At 52.1% G+C, this 18163-nt stretch overlaps 1 protein-coding gene across 2 annotated transcripts in view; it reads left to right on the top strand.

The window, feature by feature from the left end:
• The window catches only part of OSBPL5 (oxysterol binding protein like 5), a 78709-nt gene that overhangs the window by 49741 nt on the left and 10805 nt on the right, over positions 1-18163 (top strand). For both annotated transcript variants that reach the window (XM_055271577.2, XM_055271593.2), the window contains 7 exons: positions 7278-7452; positions 7770-7962; positions 10849-11033; positions 12058-12139; positions 13101-13199; positions 13684-13780; positions 15129-15227. In XM_055271577.2, the coding sequence (XP_055127552.1) occupies positions 7278-7452; positions 7770-7962; positions 10849-11033; positions 12058-12139; positions 13101-13199; positions 13684-13780; positions 15129-15227 (930 nt within the window). The remainder of the gene's footprint in view (positions 1-7277; positions 7453-7769; positions 7963-10848; positions 11034-12057; positions 12140-13100; positions 13200-13683; positions 13781-15128; positions 15228-18163) is intronic.

Below are 18163 nucleotides of genomic sequence, written 5' to 3' on the forward strand. Positions count from 1 at the left end.
CACTTACCAAAAGGCAAAAGAAAATACCTTCTGCAGTGTATAGAATATTATGTTAGAAGAAAACATTTTCTTTAAGAAAACATTGTTAGCATCAGGCCACACACACAAAAAGAAACAGAACCTAAGGAGGAAAACAAAACTTATATGAGCTGAAAATGAGTTGAAGGGAAGTGTTACTATATTTTCCTTTTAAAGGGAAGAGAAAACTGAAACTGGCAAGATGCAATGAAATTGAACTTTGGGTTAAAATTAAAAAATTAAAATCTCTTATAATTGGTTAAGAGTAAATCAACCCCTTAAGAAAATGTTGGCCAAGCGCGGTGGCTCACACCTGTAATCCCAGCACTTTGGGAGGCCAAGGCGGGAGGATCACGAGGTCAGGAGATCAAGACCATCCTGGCTAACACAGTGAAACCCTGTCTCTACTAAAAATACAAAAAAAAATTAGCCGGGTGCAGTGGTGGGCACCTGTATTCCCAGCTACTTGGGAGGCTGGGGCAGGAGAATGGTGTGAACCCAGGAGGCGGAGCTTGCGGTGAGCCAAGATCACGCCACTGCACTCCAGCCTGGGCAACAGATCGAGACTCTGTCTAAAAAAAAAAAAAAGAGAGAGAGAAAAATAAAATGTCATTGTTCTAACCAATTCTTTAGTCTATAACTGTTATTTTACATCAAACTCAATCTCTATAAAGACCATGATAATTTCCCTTTAGTCATAGACAACTTGATCATATAAAAGGTTTTGTTTTTTTTAATAGATCCTCTTATTGTGACTTCCGTAGACCATTCATGACATGCTTGGACTTTCTGGTTTGTCCTGAACATCCCTCTTTCTTAAACAACCAGTCATTTTACTCTAGGACTAAATTTACCATACAAGATTCTTTCTCATATGAAATTATTTCTCTTTAAGCTTTCTTACCCCTCACCAAAAAAAACTTCTTTATAACTTTCTTTACATCTCTTTTACTCTTTTATTTCCTGGTTCCTTTTACCTTGTTTTATACATGACCTTTAAATAAGCTTTGAATTAGGCAAAAATTGTTCACCTTTTTTTAAAAGGACATGCTTTTCTTTAGAAAATATATTTTCCTACAAATATATTTTTATTGGAAAATATCCAAATAGTGAAACATCTTATTTAATCTAACTTTAAATTCTAAATTATGATGAGTTTGTCTACAAGTATTTGTCCTATTACATTTACCTAATTATTTTAATCATTTACCTAGATTATTTATAAAAACTGCAATTGTCATTATTGAAATTATGGAAACGCCATTGCAAAATTATAACTGAGACAGTGAAAGAGATTTGACCTAACTGATTCCATCTTGCTTCTAACCTCCAAGCTATCCTTGTTCATTCCTGGGCATAGGTCAAACTAACTTTGGGAGGAACTTAGTTTATAGTTTACCTGAAACAAAGACTATAACAGTCTTTCTCAAAATAAGCCTTACTGCCTGTGGACTAGACTGACTACCTAAAGCCACCAGATTAGAAGTTATGGTAATCTTACTAAATTTAAGATGTAGCTATTTTTATTAAACCAATATAAATTTTTTTTTTTGAGACAGAGTCTTGCTCTAGTCTCCCAGGCTGGAGGGCAGTGGCACAATCTTGGCTCACTGTCACCTCTGCCTCCCAGGTCAAGCGATTCTCCTGCCTCAGCCTCACAAGTAGCTGGGTTTACAGACACTTGCCACCACACCTGGCTAATTTTTGTATTTTTAGTAGAGACGCGGTTTCACTATGTTGGCCAGACTGGTCTTGAACTCCTGACTTCATGATCCACCCACCTCAGCCTCCCAAAATGCTGAGATTACAGGCATTATTAAAGATTACACAAGCAAAGATCATTCTGTCTTGGGCTAGGTTTATAGTTTTGTAACTCCTATGCCAAATTTTGTCACCTTATGGTATTTGGCAGGGATAAGTATGAAATTGCTTGATTAATAAATGCAAACAAAAATATATGCTGGCAATTCTTAAGACATTTCTAATATTACTTTATCAATAATTTTAAAGCTAGCTTATTTATTAAAGATTTTACTTCAGTTACATAAACTTGAAAAAGCATTTGACTTGTCTTTTTTCCCCATCAAGTATTTGATTCAAGTGCATTTATTTTCTTAAGCCAATCAATTAGAGCCCTTTTATATATTTTCAGTAGTGAAACATTGTGTACACAACACATAAATACATAGACATATTAGGCATACCAATAGAAGTACATCTCATAGGTTTATAAAAACTTTTTTTCCTATCTTAGACTTTCAGATTCTTGATAACCTGTTTCACAATCCTAGGAAATTGGCAGCTAAATAGCCTTAAATTTGCTTATTAAGAGAAACGACTCAGGTGAAAATCAAATAGCAAAATTTGCATCATAATATACAGAGAGAAAAAGTCTGGTGGTGTGCTAAAGGCAGAGTAAAGATGGATGCCAAATCAAACAAAATTATAGAAATCTATCATAGGATTGCATAAGGAGACCAATTTTATTTAGTTGGGACTACCTGTCATTTAACTGGATCTCTGAGCTCTGGGAAGAGCCCACACTGAATCTTGGATCTCCAAAAAGGGAGAATTATTATGAGGTTAGACCACATGATGCTTTTATAGTGCACTTAAAAATTTTTTTCAAACAAAGACATTTCTAAGTGTCTAAACCACACTCTTCCTTAAAAGCCCAAGAGTAACCTCTGTTGCAATAACTAGTCAAAAAAAAAAAAAACACAAAACAGGTTACACAACACAAAAGTAAGCAGTTTAAGAGCTGAGACAAACTTGTCTGTTTACATTCTTGGGGTTTCATAAGAGAAAACAAGTTTCTCCCCCAAAGTGAGTCTGGCACCTTCTCCATTTTCTTTAAGGAACCCCAGGCTACTATAAACTATTTTAGGTCCCCCATGCGGCAGAGGGTGCAAGAGAAAAGAGAGACTGCAGAAGTAAATCAAGAAACAGAATTCAGTCAACTGAGAAGAAAAAACCCTTCTGCTCAAAAAAAGACAAGGTCCTAGGAGAAAAACAAAAACAGAAACATGAAGGTCTCTTAAATACAAACACACACATATGCACACACACACACATATGCACACACACACACAGCTTGGATGTTAGCTTTTCATTAAGCTGACTTTTAACCATTGAGCTTCTTTGAAAAAATCTTTTTAAATCTCATTCCATATTTCAACTAGGAGAAATTTCAACGAGGACACAGAAGTACAGTCATTACTCTTTCAGTTTGGCCTGGCTAGTGAAAATGTGGCCTTGTTATGTCAATAAAGCCCCTTAGTAGTCAAGATCAAAATCTTTCCTTTTTTTTTTTCCTTTTGCTGGCCGTTTTTCTCCCCCCATCACGCCACCATTGTGTGGGGGGGTGGGGAGGGGAATTTAGCCACTTCAGAGGACTTGTTCCCCATAATTTGGAACTTCCTTCGGATTTGATCAAGCCAGATAGAGGTCAATGGGAAAAAGACCAAAACAACAAAAACAGAAACAATCGACAACAAAAAAACAGTTAAGGCCGGGCGCGGTGGCTCACGCTTGTAATCCCAGCACTTTGGGAGGCCGAGGCAGGCGGATCACGAGGTCAGGAGATCAAGACCACGGTGAAACCCCGTCTCTACTAAAAAAAAAAAAAAAAATACAAAAAAAAAACAGTTAAGCGAAACAAACAATCGCACAACTTACGTGATCACTGAGCATTCTAATGGTAAGGAGAAATTAAGACCAGCTGGTTGTTAATCTTAACTTTTGCCAAGACAAACCACAATTCAGTTACTTCCCTAGGGATGGGTCTCAGGCTGAAAACTGCTCTCCACCATCCTAGGAGCAGGGAAAAAAAAAAAAAAATTCATCTTTCCTGCTGGAAGCGAGCTCAAACTCCATAAAGGAGTTACCTGCCTTCCATCGTCATGGAAGCAGGGAAAACTTGTCTTCCTTGTATCGGAAGCAAGTAAAACTCCAAAAAGAGAAGTTGTAAAGCAAAATAAACTTTAGATCTGACCAAATTTTGAGAGATCAGGGATTCTCTGCGGCGGGGCGGGATGGGGGTGGTGGTGCGGCAGCGCGGTGGGGAGGTGCTTTCAGGCCTCAGCAAATTGTCTTAGTGGTTTGAGCCATAGAGTTAGCTCAAGCTGGTACCAAGCACCAACAGGAGACTTGTGAAAAGTCAGGGGCATCTCCACTGAGAATCCCTCAGTGGTTACCGAAATGTGAACCCCGAAAATCTGAGACAGGTCTCAATTTAGAAAGTTTATTTTGCCAAGGTTGAGGATGCCCACCCATGACACAGCCTCAGGAGGTCCTGACGACACGTCCAAGGTGATCAGAGCACAGTTTGGTTTTAGGGAGACATGAGACATTAACCAACATATGTAAGACGAACATTGGTTTGGTCTGGAAAGGCAGGACAACTTCAGGCGGGTAGGGGCTTCCAGGTCATAGGTAGATAAGAGACAAATGGTTGCATTCCTTTGAGTTTCTGATGAGCTTCTCCAAAGGAGACAATCAGATATGCACTTATCTCAGTGAGCGGAGGGGTGAGTTCGAATAGAATGGGAGGCAAGTTGGCCCTAAGCAGTTTCCAGCTTGCATTTTTCCCTTTAGCTTAGTGATTTGAGGGGCCCACGATTTTCCTTTCACACCAGGCACCATTGAACCAACAGGTTCTACTGTTATCATCCACATTAGACAGATCGGGAAACTGAGGCACAGGCAAACTGCCAGCAAGAAAGTGCTAGAGCCTGGACATGAATGCGAATTTCCCTGACTCCCAAATGCATTGCACGCTGTTGCTGTTCCCCGAGTGGCCGCTCAGGCAGCTGTGACTGTGACGATCCTGCACCTGGAGGGATTCCCTCTTGGCCGTTCCTCCCTCTAACCTGAGGTTGGGGCCCTGCCCCCACAGCGCCCTCCAGTGGCTGCTCTGGGTAAATGCGGTTGCTCCACCTCCTCTAACCCCAGGGTGATGCCTCCCAGAGCAGTGGGGTGAGGGGCTCCCATCCCACCGGTGGTGCAGACCTAAAGCAGCCTGGCCTTGACCACAGGGCTCTGGTGCCTCTCAGGTTGGAGTATTGGTGCCACATCACCCCTGGTGGTCAGATGCCACATCCATGCTCCCTCCTGGACCATCCTGAGTCCCCCACTCTGTGCCAGGTCCCTTGCAGGCCCTGGGATGGACAGGGCGGCCCACAGCCTCTGTGCTCCCGGGTGAGGTGGATAACCAACCATCAGATAAGGCAGGTTGGGCTGAGGCGTGAGCTGAGCCCCTGATAGGGTGGGGGCCACCATTTGGGAGGAGGGGTGTCTGCATCCCCTGTGGGTATCAGGGCGGGCTTCCAGGAAGAGGAGGAGGAGGTCTCGGAATGAGCTTCAAAGGATGCGTAATACTCAGGATGTCTAGTCCTTTGTGGTAGCTACAAAGCACACGTGTTCAGGCCCTGGGGCCAACTCGGCAGTTGTGACCCCTCCAGCTCCCCACCACCAGCCACTGCCATCCCTCCCCCAACCCTGGTGTTCAGCCCAGGCTTGGCTGCTCTGGCACCAACCAAGCCTGCGATGGAACCAGCAGGATCCCAGATATCCCCCCAACCCAACGAGAAGGGCAGCTCTGGAGACCCAGGAGCCCCTGTCTAGGCAGGCCCCTCCCTACACTGGACCCTGGGATGCTCCACGAAGAGCAGGATTTCATGAATCTCAAAGCGAGGGAGAGAAACTCACTGTCTCCAGGAGCCCCAAAAGGCAGAGGCTCAGAGAGGCACAGAACCGCTTTCAATGCTCTTCAGCCCCATCCGCCCACCTGGCGTGACCCCAGGAGCCTTTCTTTGAATAACACTTATTAATAGCCCAGGCATAGTGGCTCACACTTGTAATCCCAGCACTTTGGGAGGCCGAGGCAGATCACTTGAGGCCCAGAGGTTGAGACCAACCTGGCCAACATGGTGAAACCCCATCTCTACTAAAAATACAAAAAAATTACAGGCAGGCACCTGTAATCCCAGCTACTTGGGAGGCTGAGGCAGGAGAATCACTTGAACCCTGGAGCCAGAGGTTGCAGCGAGCTGAGATCACCCCACTGCACTCCAGACTGGGTGACAGAGCGAGACTCCATCTCAAAACAACAAAAAAACAAAAACAAAAAACACACTTATTGACCCGGTGTGGTGGCTCACGCCTGTAATCCCAGCACTTTGGGAGGCCGAGGCAGGCAGATCACCTGAGGTCGGGAGTTTGAGACCAGCCTGACTAACATGAGGAAACCCTGTCTCTACTAAAAATACAGAATTAGCTGGGTGTGGTGGTGCATGCCTGTAATCCCAGCTACTCAGGAGGCTGAGGCAGGAGAATTGCTTGAACCTGGGAGGCAGAGGTTGTGGTGAGCTGAGATCGCGCCATTGTGCTCTAATCTGGGCAACAAGAGCAAAACCCCATCTCAAAACAAAACAAAACAAAACAAAAAAAAACACTTATTAATAGCGTGACCTGTCACAGGCCACCACAAGATGCTCTTCTGAGTGTGGGGGCCGCTGTTAAAGATCACACCAGGACATTGGTGTCACTCAGGTGGACACATACCCCACAGGAGGACCCTTGGGTGGTGCTGTCACCCTGCTTAGAAAGGCAGCAGGGCACAGGGCCCAGAGTGGGGCTTAGAGGCGCCCAGCTGTTGACTGGCCCCTGTTCCACCACTGCCCACAGAGCCTCTGGGCAGCCTCAGGCAGGGCTCCTCCCTGGTGTGCAAGCCCCTCCTCAGCCTTCCCCACCCTCCTCCCTGGACTCCAGGCCGGCAAGAGCCCCTGGCACCCTGACCAGTGCTTCCCAGTGAGGGAGGACCCTCCTGCCTGACTCCACCTGCAGAAACCTGTGGGTGGCTGTCAGGGTGGGAGGCTGGTTCCGAGTGTTCTGGGCTTGTGACCTGGAAGAGTCACTTACGCCGGCCCCTCGTCAGCAATGTGGGTGGTGGAGGTGCGTGGGGACTTGCTGTGAGCATCCTCAGGCGCCTCTGTAGGGCTGCCTCCCCTGGCACACCTGTCCCCAGGCTGGGTCTGCCTGCTCGGGAAGTCCTCAATCCTCAGGGGTTCCCGATGTCTGCCCCCACACAATCTGCAGCTGGATGTGGGGGCAGGAAGGGAGGGCATGTCCCTGCTGGGGCAGGGCCAGGGTGGGTCCCTGAAGAGTCAGAGTGAGGGGGAGCCTCCTGGTGGCTCCTTGAGGGATGGGGGATATAGAGAGGTGGGGGTGGGGCCTGCTCACCCCCGTGTGCCCTGTAGGTCGCTGCTGGCTGGACGCCCTGGAGCTGGCCCTGCGCTGCTCTAGCCTGCTGAGACTGGGCAGCTGCAAGCCAGGCCGAGACGGGGAGCCAGGGACCTCGCCAGACGCATCACCCTCATCACTCTGTGGGCTGCCAGCCTCAGCCACCAGCCACGCAGACCAAGACCTGTTCCCGTGAGTGGGGCGAGGGCACAGGGGGTGTTGCTGATTCACGGGGTCTCCTTGTAGTCAAGGAAGAGGGAAGAGGACGGCCCCAGCCTCTGCTCTGGTGGGCTGCAGGGTGCAGGCAGGGACTTGTTCGCTGCAGTGTGCCCTGGGAGCCTCAGTTTCTTCCTCTATAAAACAGGGCTGATCGTGTCAAATGTGGGTTGTGGAGGTGACGACAGGCAGGAACGTATGTGAAGTGCTGCGCAGAGAGGGGTGGGCGGCCCGGAGGGGTGTGCTGGGGTCTCACCTGTGACAGGGACCCACTGGCACCATCCACCTTCCAGACTGAACGGGTCTTCCCTGGAGAACGACGCATTCTCAGACAAGTCGGAGAGAGAAAACCCTGAGGAGTCAGATACCGAGACCCAGGACCATAGCCGGAAGACAGAGAGTGGCAGCGACCAGTCAGAGACCCCTGGGGCCCCGGCGCGGAGAGGGACCACCTACGTGGAGCAGGTCCAGGAGGAGCTGGGGGAGGTGAGAGCCCCCCAGCCAGGAGCCCCATGTGTCTCCCCGGCCTCGGCCCCTCGTTCTGGAAGCAGGGGTAGCCATGCCTCATCCTGGGGGGAGCACGCAGGGCCCAGGAGGTGGCTTTTGTCCCCATCACTTGGCAGTGAGTCCAGGAGCTGTCTTTTAGGTAAACAGGCTCCTCCCCTCTTCCAAAGAGGGTTGGCTGGGGTGCAGATGCGGGGGTGGGGCAGGGGTTCGCTGCAAACAGGCAACTCCCTCCTTGGGCTGGAATGCACTGATGGGAGAACAGGAGACTCAGGAGGGGCCCTTGACCCCATCTGGTGAGCGGCCCCACCTCCTGGAGGAGCGCAGAGTAGGGCGTGCAGGACCTGAGTCCCATGCTCATAGGCACCTGCACACCTGGTGCTCCCCTGGGGCCCTGGGAGAGCCATGAATGAGACAGACCTGGGCTCTGGGCCCCCAGTGTATGGGCAGCAGGAAACACAGATGATAAACCCACAAACACAAGAGGAGGTGGGGGAGCGGGTGAGGGAGGCAAGCTGGGCCATGGGCTCTTTCTGAAGATGTGAGTGACGGGAGGGAGGATGGTATTCCAAGAAGAGGGACCACCAGCACATGAGCTCAAGGGAGGCAGCAGGCGGCGGGCAGCAGTGTCCCCAGAGCATGCCTGCAGATGAACAGCCAGGGCAGCTGACTCCCCGCAGCTGGAGAGAACTCACGTGGCCCTGGGCACCGTGGGGCACCTCAGGAAGGGGAGTCCAGAAGGAATCACAGGATCTAAGCTTCCGCTGGGTGACAGGTGCAGGCTGAGGAAGCCGGGCTCTGGGGTGGGGGCTGCGCTCTGGAGTGGGGGCTGTCAGGAACGGGGGGCTCTGTGATCTGGGATCTTGTCATTCTCATCCAGGAGGCGAGACAAGAGCAAGGCCGTGGCTGTCACTGAGGGCAAGGGGTAGTCCTGGTTTCAGCAGGAAAGGGGAATTCGGTCCTTGCTGTTGTTTGGACAGCATCGTGTTCATCTTGCTCTGCACGGGGAAAGAGTGGGCTCCTCCGTGGTCTGTGACATCCTTGTGTTCAGTGGAACACCATGGCCTCCCTGTGGGCTGCTATTCCCACAGAGCTCAGGCTTCCGTGCGGGGATGGGAAGGTTAGGATGGGCCTGTGGGGAGTGGACCGAGGGCCCCGGGGGCCTCGGGCTGAGAGTATTGGGGAAGCCACTGGCGGGTTAGGCAAGGGCCTCAGGACAGGCGAGGGACGGGGGGTGGACACTGGGCCACCCGTAGGGAAGACCCATTGTTAGGAGAAAGCTGAGGACACCCTGGACCCAGCTGTGATGGAGAAGGGAGAAGTGGGCAGACTCAGGGTATTTTGGAAGGTGGATTGGGCAGATCTCAGCCAGATGGTGATGAGCGACGCTGCTGTGAGCCAGGCAGGGCGGGCTGCTGCGGGTGCGATCCTGGGGGTCCAGGCAGAGGGCATGGAGCGGGCAGCCAAGGGGCCCGGGCACCCAACCTTCAGAGGCCGAGCACAGATAAGGCTTCACAGAGGTGGGGCAGGGAGGTGGGAGGAGCCAGGAGCCCAGGTGTCTCAGAGCCAGCTGGGCCGAGAGGTGGGGCAGGATGAGAAGCGGGGATGGCTGCTGGACCAGTGAGGGGTGGTGGGGACCTACAGCAAGACAGTCTCAGTAGAGAAGAGGGCAGAAGCCTGGTGGAGAGGGTTAAGGAGGACGGGACAGGAGCACATGGACAGAGCAGGAGGATTCCTGACAGCCGAAGCTACCCATGATTACAAGCCCCAAAGCTGGCTTGGAAATCAAAGCTACAGCACTAGGCTCCCTGTGACCCCTCATGGGGTCAGACATGGCTCCTGGGTGCCCACGCACACTATCCACTGGGCCAGTGCCACGAGGATCTGTCCGTGGCCATGCGTGCACAGAGAGGCGAAGCCGTTTGCCTGAGGAGTCCCAGCAGCGGGGATGAGATCCTGACGCAGGACTCACAGGCCACGCTCCATCTTGCCCCCTCCCTGGGGCAGCTGCCTTCGGGCTAAAAATGCAGAGAGCCCTGAGTTCGGATCTCACCTCTGCCACATAGCAGCTGTGTGACCTTGGGCAAGTCACTTGTCCCCTCTGTGGAGGCGGAGGACCAGGGTCCCCGTACCCTGGGGCTGCAGTGAGGTGCAAGTCTGGAGTGAGTAAGGGGAGCCCCACCACCCCAAGTAATGTATTCGGGAGCTGTGGTGAGGGTTAGATGTCTCAGAAAAGGAGGAAATGAGGGGGCCTTCATGAGGGGCACACAGGCTTCGGAAGTGAGGGGTGAGTTCACGTGCCCGTGTCGGTTTCGCGGGCGCAGGCTCACCTCCAAACTCACCCAGTTGTCCACATTCAATATCTGAAGCCTTCTGTATAACAATCATACCCCAATAAAGTGGTTCAAAAACAGAAAAAGAAATGTTACAATAATCTTTTTTAAAAAATGGAAGAGCAGGCCAAATCCCTGCCTCCCCAGGCAGCTGTGAAGACAGGGTGGGCTGCAGTCTCTCTGTTCCCTCGGCCCAGGGTCCCACGATGCACAGACCGGTTTCAACAGCAGGTGTTGGGAGGCTGCACCCTGGGCTTTGAGGAGGGCAGGGCATGGGGTCCCTGGGCCAGGAGCAGAGACAGGAGCGGGCCTGGACCTGGGCTGCTGGTGCTCCAGGGGTGGGGTGGAGATGCACTGGGAAGAGTTCACATCCGATGGGGCTGAGTCGGCCTCATGAGGCCACGGGGGCCAGGCCAGGGGCTTACACCCGAAGGGGTGGCAGGTACAGCCTCCTCCAGCCAGAGCTGCCACTGTCCCGCCACCCCTTCCTCCTGGCTCTTCCGGGCAGGGCCTGACTGTAGCCTGTCTGCCGCAGCTGGGCGAGGCGTCCCAGGTGGAGACAGTATCAGAGGAGAATAAGAGTCTGATGTGGACCCTGCTGAAGCAGCTACGGCCAGGCATGGACCTGTCCCGCGTGGTGCTACCCACGTTCGTACTGGAGCCGCGCTCCTTCCTGAACAAGCTTTCTGACTACTACTACCACGCAGACCTGCTATCCAGGTGTGCGCCATGCCAGGAGGGGCACCCCACACCTCGTCCTGCATCTGCATGAGACCCTGCAGCCCCCTCAGCCCCTGCCTGCCCTGTGGGGGCTTCCAGAGAATCCCCTGGCTGATCTCAGCCCACTGTTCCTGCAGCTGTAGCCTCCCAGGGGGTCCTGTCTCCAAGATGGGCCTGGGAGGAGCCAGCCATCGTGGTGAGAGGGGGGTTAGTCCCAAGCACTTGCCATGCACCCTGAGCCCTGCACTCTCAAACTGGATGGGATGGGCTGCAGAGGCAGGAAGGGGGCTGCAGAGGCAGGAAGAGGGCTACAGAGGCAGGAAAGGGGCTGTGCAGGCTGAAAAGGGGCTGCAGAGGCTGGAAGTGGACTGTGCAGGCTGGAAGTGGGCTGTGCAGGCTGGAAGTGGGCTGTGCAGGCTGGAAGGGGGCTGCACAGCTGGAAGGGGGCTGCAGAGCTGGAAGAGGGTTGCAGACGCTGGAAGAGGGCTGCAGAGGCAGGAAGGGGCTGCAGAGGCTGAAAGGGGGCTGCAGAGGGGGCTGCAGAGGCTGGAAGGGGGCTGCAGAGGCTGGAAGGGGGCTGCAGAGGCTGGAAAGGGGCTGCAGAGGCTGGAAGGGGGGCAGCAGAGCCTGGAAGGGGGTGCACAGGCTGGAAGGGGGCTGCAAAGACTGGAAGGGCGCAACAGAGGCAGGAAGGGGGCTGCAGGCTCAGGAGCCAGGCAGAGGGAGCAGGTGGGAACAAGAGTATGGGCAGGGAGGCTTCCTGGAGACAGGGAAACCCTGGCAGCCCAGGTCAGCAATGTCCTCTCTGCCCCAGCATGGGAGCGGCCCTGGCACTTTCTGATTAGAAGAACCCACTTCCCTGGAGAAAATTATCCTGCTTGGGGGTGACCAGAGCACTTGGGCCAAGCGGCCTGTTTCCAGCTGAGTGGGTAGGGGTTGGGATGGTAGGAGGGAGGGGTCAGGGAAAGGGAGAGTGGCCCACGGCCCCCGGAGCTGGGGTCAGCGTTCTCCCACCCCATGGCAGGGCTGCGGTGGAGGAGGATGCCTACAGCCGCATGAAGCTGGTGCTGCGGTGGTACCTGTCTGGCTTCTACAAGAAGCCCAAGGTGAGCCCCTGCCAGCCAGGGAAGGTGGGGCTGCGGCCCAGGAGTCTGTCCGCTCAGCCCTTGTCCCTTGGCACTTTTCCAAGTCCCCGGGCCACCCCCTACCCCACATGGCTTAGAAGGATCCTGGTCACCCCCACAGAGAGCCCAGGTCCTTGGTGATGGGGGACAGGGCCCCACGTCCCACAGTTGGGGCCCTGGATGGCTCAGGCCAGGCCCCCAAGGGTGTTCTCATCCCTCAAGGCCCCAAGCTGGACCCCTTCCCCACCCTCCAAGTAAACAGCCTCAGGCTGTGTTACAGATGGTGCCAAAAGAAAGGGTCTTTAAACCTTAAACCTCAAGGTACCTTTGGGATCTATGGTTTTCATAAATTTTTAGCCATGGAACCCCCTTTTAGAACCCCAAACCCAGGACTCCAGTGACAGCAGGGCTGCTCTGGTTGTAGTGAGGGAGAAGGCCCGCAGCTCCCCTGACCCCACCACAGAGCCCTGGGGTTCCATGGGAAGCAAGTTTGAAAACCACGACCCTGGTTCCACTTCTTCATTGTGCAGATGGGGAAACTGAGGCTCAGAGAGGAGAAAGGATGGCCCGAGTCGCACAGCAGGTTTAGGGTGGAGGCAGGACTCCTGACTGCCCAGTGCCTTCCGTGGCTTTCAGCGGGCTGTGTGCAGGTTACACCGAAGGTCCAAGGAGAGTGTGACAAGGTCAGGGTCTCGTGTCCCCTCTCCGAGCTAAGAAGTGGACAGGATTCTCCTGAGGCTGTCCCCCAAGAATGTAAACCACAGGCAAAGCATAGTCCCCACAAAGCAGAAGAGAGGTGTTGTTCCCAGATGCTAGCAGCAAACCAGGCCAGCAGGCAGTGGGTAGCCCACCCACACTGCCCCTCAGTCCACATCCCTCACCTGCTCTGCACAGCGGGCCCCTTACCCACCTGGTTCCTCACACAAGTCTCTGTTGTCTGCAGGGAATCAAGAAGCCGTACAACCCCCTCCTGGGGGAGACCTTCCGCTGCTGCTGGTTCCACCCCCAGACTGACAGCCGCACGTTCTACATAGCAGAGCAGGCAAGAGCACCTCTGCTGCACCCGGCCTGGGTGCGGGGCTCTGTGGGGCCGGGGCTCTGTGGGGCCGGGGCCCTAGCAGCAGGCAGGGCAAGCGTGACCCCGAGGGCCTGCTTCCAGGGGGCCCCACATCCTGCGCACCAGAAGGGCTGTGGACCCAGCCGCTGCCAACAGGGATTCTTGCAGAGTGTGCAGACACCACCATGACTGTGACAGCAGACAGTGTCTCCCTAGGGAGAGGACAGTGTGTCCCATCTCCCAAGGGGGACTTCTGGGGCAACTCAGGGCTCCCAAGCCCCACAGCTGAGGCCTACCTGCCCTGGGCGTTGTAAGCGCGAGCCAGGAAGGCCCCTACCCGAATCCTGGGACCGGGGGAGGGGATGTGGCGTCAGGGACAGGGAGGGGTTTTTTTGGGGGAAGCTGGGCTCTCGCTTCCTGGGATTACCTGTTTCCGGGGCTGTTTACAGAGCCGCCTCCCCGCACACAGGTGTCCCACCACCCGCCCGTGTCTGCCTTCCACGTCAGCAACAGAAAGGACGGCTTCTGCATCAGTGGCAGCATCACAGCCAAGTCCAGGTTCTATGGTGAGGGGGTCACCCCGGGCGCTCCCTGGGGCCTCAGGGAAATGCGATGGTGGCAGGGGGTTCCAGGAGCCAGTGGACCAAGATCTCGGTGGGGGCCATGTGCCTGTCCCTCCCAACCCCTCCCAGTCAGAGACCATGTGGTGATCAAGTGCTCAGACCCGGCCATCAAGCAAAGCTGGCAGGCAGCTCCCTTGAGCTGAGAGTGGGCACCTTTGTAGGGACGCTGTGAGGACTGAGAGAGGGCACCTACATGGAAAGGTGTGGACTGGGGCTGAGCAGCCCCAGAACACTGCATGACTATTTGAATTGGCTAAAATGAAATGAAACTTAAGGTTGGGCACAGTGGCTCACGCCTGTAATCCCAGCACTTTGGGAGGCCGAGGTGGGTGGATCACCTGAGGTCAGGAGTTTGAGACCAGCCTGGCCAACATGGTGAAACCCCGTCTCTACTCAAAATACAAAAATTAGCCGGGCATGGTGGCATGTGCCTGTAATCCCAGCTACTCAGGAGGCTGAGGCAGGGGAATCGCTTGAACCTGGGAGGTGGAGGTTGCAGTGAGCCAAGGTGGTACCACTGTACTCCAGCCTGGGTGACAGGGTGAGACTCTGTCTCAAAGAAAAAAAAAAAAAGAAAAAAATGAAACTGAAACTGCAGTCCTTCTGTTGCCACATCACACAGGCTCAGTGTTGGCCCCGGAGTGGGACAGGCAGGAGGGAAGCTCTGGTCTTCACAGACAGCCCCATTGGACTGCACTGCTCTGGGGCCTGGCAGACTTGGGTGCTCAGAAAGTGTCCGTTTGCATTTCGTCCCATCCGTTGTACCTTTTTCATCAGTTTCATCCATGAGCAGGTGTGCGCCTGTTGCCTCTGTGCGCTCGGCTCTCTGCTGGGTGTGTGGAAGTCTGGGAAGGGGTCCCAGGTGCGACCCTCAGGTTCAGCCCACCTTTTCCACCTCTGTCCTCTCCTTACCAGCAGTGTCTGTGACTCGTGGCCCTGAGCGGGGCGCACCGCCTCCACAGGGATGTTTAAAATCTGGGCAGGGCTCAGTCGAGTTTGAAAAAGTTTGCAGCCTCCACCCTGCGAATCTTCAGTTTTGTGACTGCAATAAACCGCTAACAAGTCAAAGGTGAAATAACTTCTCAGCACAGATGTCCTGTGCACACTGGACAGGGATTTTACAGAATCTGAGGCCCAGAGAGGTTAGGTGACTCACGCATAGTCACACCACTGGAAGTGCCAGGAGCGTGCTCAGCTGTTGGAAGGAGCTCAGACCCTGTGACTTAGGGGTGGCCTCAGGTGTGAAGGGGCTGTCTACACTCAGTGGTCCTGCTGCCTCTTGTCTCTGCAGGGAACTCGCTGTCGGCGCTGCTGGACGGCAAAGCCACGCTCACCTTCCTGAACCGAGCTGAGAATTACACCCTTACCATGCCCTACGCCCACTGCAAAGGTGAGAGGCTCAGCCACCCACCCCGAGGGCAGAGCCAGGCTCTATGAGAGCAGCTAGGTGCTAAAACCCTTTGGTTATTTGCTTGAAGGTATATTTACTTTGCCTTCATTTGCCCATGATTTTTTTTTTTTTTTTTTTGAGATGCGGTTTCACTCTTGTTGCCCAGGCTGGAGTGCAATGGTGCGATCTCGGCTCCAAGTAGCTGGGATTACAGGCATGCGCCACCACGCCTGGCTAATTTTGTATTTTTAATAGAGACAGGGTTTCACCATGTTGGTCAGGCTGGTCTCGAACTCCCGACCTCAGGTGATCCGCCCACCTCGGCCTCCCAAAGTGCTGGGATTACAGGCATGAGCCACCTCGCCCAGCCTCGCCTATGACTTTTGAAGGTGGGTAATTCCATGCAGATGCTGTTTTACTGCCCTTTGAATATGTGCATTTTGCTTGCCTTGTGGCTTCCATTGCTGTTGGGGATGATCAGCTGTCAGAGTATTTGTTACATAATCTGCTTTTCCCTGTAGCTGCTTTGAAGATATTTTCCTTGCCTTGGTGCCCTGTAGTCTTGCTATAGTGTTTCAAAGTTTGGATTTCTTTTTTATTTTTTCATTAATAGACTTTCTTTTTTACAGTAGTGTTGTGTTTACAGAAAAATTGAGCAGGAAGTACAGAGAGTTCCTGTGTGTCCCCTACACACAAGTTTCCCCTGTTATTAACATCTCACACTGAGGCGCTACATTTGGTATCATCGATGAGCCAATACTGATACATTGTTACTGAGTACACAGTTCACCTTCTCTTTCACTCCTGTGTTGCTCATTCTGTGTGTTTTGATAAATACAGAAGGGAATGTATCTGCCATTACCATATCTCACAGAATAGTTGCACCACCCTAAAAATCTCTTATGATTAGAAATGAATAGATGGAGCCACATATTTCTCAGTCCCCCCAGGCCCTGGCTTTTTCCAGAATGTCATGTAGTTGGAATCATATGGTGTGGAGCCTTTTCAGATTGCCGTATTTCACTTAGCAATATGCACTTAGAGATTCCTCCACTAGGCATGGTGGCTCATGCCTAGAAATCCCTGCACTTTGGGAGGTAGAGGTGGGGGGATCACTTGAGCCCAAGAGTTCAAGACCAGCCTGGGCAACAGGGCGAAACCCTCTCTCTATGAAAAGTACCAAAAAATTAGCCAGGCATGGTGGTGCACCTGTGGTCCCAGCCTTAGGAGGTTGAAGTGGGAGAATAACCTGAGCTCAGGAGGCAGAGGCTTTGGGGAGCCATCATGGCACCAGTACATGCCAGCCTGGGCTGGCGTGAGGCCCCATCTCAAAAAAAAAAAAAAAAAAATCCTTGCTGGGCTCAGTGGCTCACATCTGTAATCCCAGCACTTTGGGAGGTCAAGGCGAATGGATCACCTGAGGTCGGGAGTCTAAGACCAGCCTGACCAACATGGAGAAAACCTGTCTCTAATAAATATACAAAATTAGCCAGGCGTGGTGGTGCATGCCTGTAATCCCAGCTACTCGGGAGGCTGAGGCAGGAGAATTGCTTGAACCCGGGAGGTGAAGGATGCAGTGAGCTAAGATCATGTCATTGCACTCCAGCCTGGGCAACAAGAGCGAAACTCCATCTCCAAAAAAAAAAAAAAATCCTTCATGTCTTTTTATGGCTTGATAGCTCTGGATTTCTTTTTAATTTTTGCTGATTGAGGGTTTTTGTTTGTTTGAACTCTTTGAACCTGAGGTTTCGTGGCTTTGATGAAGTCTGGAAATTTTTAGCCATTGTTTTTTTAAAGTGCCTCACTCCTGATTTCTCCATTATTCCTGACACGGAATTTAAACCATCTCCTCCTTTGCTTTGTCTCTCTTAATGTTTCCATCATATCTCCTATCTCTTTGCATTCTAGATAATTTATTTAGATGTATCTTTAACTCTAATTAACTTGATTTATAACTCATCCACTGAGTTTTCCATTTTGATATATTGTTTCCCAAGGAGTTCTGCTTGGTTTCATTTCAAACCTGCCTGGTTTTTTTGTTTGTTTGTTTTTGTTTTTGTTTTGAGATGAAGTTGGAGTTTCACTCTTGTTGCCCAGGCTGGAGTGCAATGGCATGATCTCAGCTCACTGCAACCTCTACCACCTGGGTTCAAGCAATTCTTCTGCCTCAGCCTCCTGAGTAGCTGGGACTACAGGTGCTCGCCACCACGCCCTGCTAAATTTTTGTATTTTTAGTAGAGACAGGGTTTCACCATGTTGGCCAGGTTGGTCTCAAACTCCTGACCTCAGGTGATCCGCCTGCCTCGGCCTCCCAGAGTGCTGGGATTACAGGTGTGAGCCACTGCACTCAGCCTTGCCTGTTCTTTTTATACTCGTACGTTGTTCCTTGGTCATGTTTGCAATCCTTTCTTATAAACCTTTGAGCATTATAATAAACATAGTTGTTTTATCATCTCTATCTGGTCATCCTCATATTCTATTTTGTTTGCTGCTGTGTCCTCACTGTCCATAGTGTTGCCCTTGAAGGTGCTCAATAATTTTTCAAAGAATGGCTGTATTTAGTAAAACCTTGGGATTCTAATTTGCTGGTTTTTTGTTTGCTTGTTTTCGTTTTGTTGGTGGAAATTGTTTTGTTGGCTCTCACATTTTCTTAGTAGGTTGTTTCTGGGACACAGAGGAAGTATAGATTTGAATCCCAAACTCACCCTACACATTCATGGAGAGTTATGGGGTTTCTTTTTAACCCCTGGAGCGCAGGCCCAATACAAATGATTCCTTGACTCACCCTCTGGGATGAACGGCCTTTCTGCGACTATTCCTTTTGTTGAGGGTGTAGCCACGTGAGAGTGCCTGCTTAGTGAAAATGTCTCAGAAAAAATCTCTCCTGGTTACTCTGACCCAAGGACATGTCTGCCACTTCCCACGGGAACCTCAGA

Source organism: Symphalangus syndactylus, chromosome 1 (assembly GCF_028878055.3).
Source record: "Symphalangus syndactylus isolate Jambi chromosome 1, NHGRI_mSymSyn1-v2.1_pri, whole genome shotgun sequence".
NCBI lineage: Eukaryota > Metazoa > Chordata > Mammalia > Primates > Hylobatidae > Symphalangus > Symphalangus syndactylus.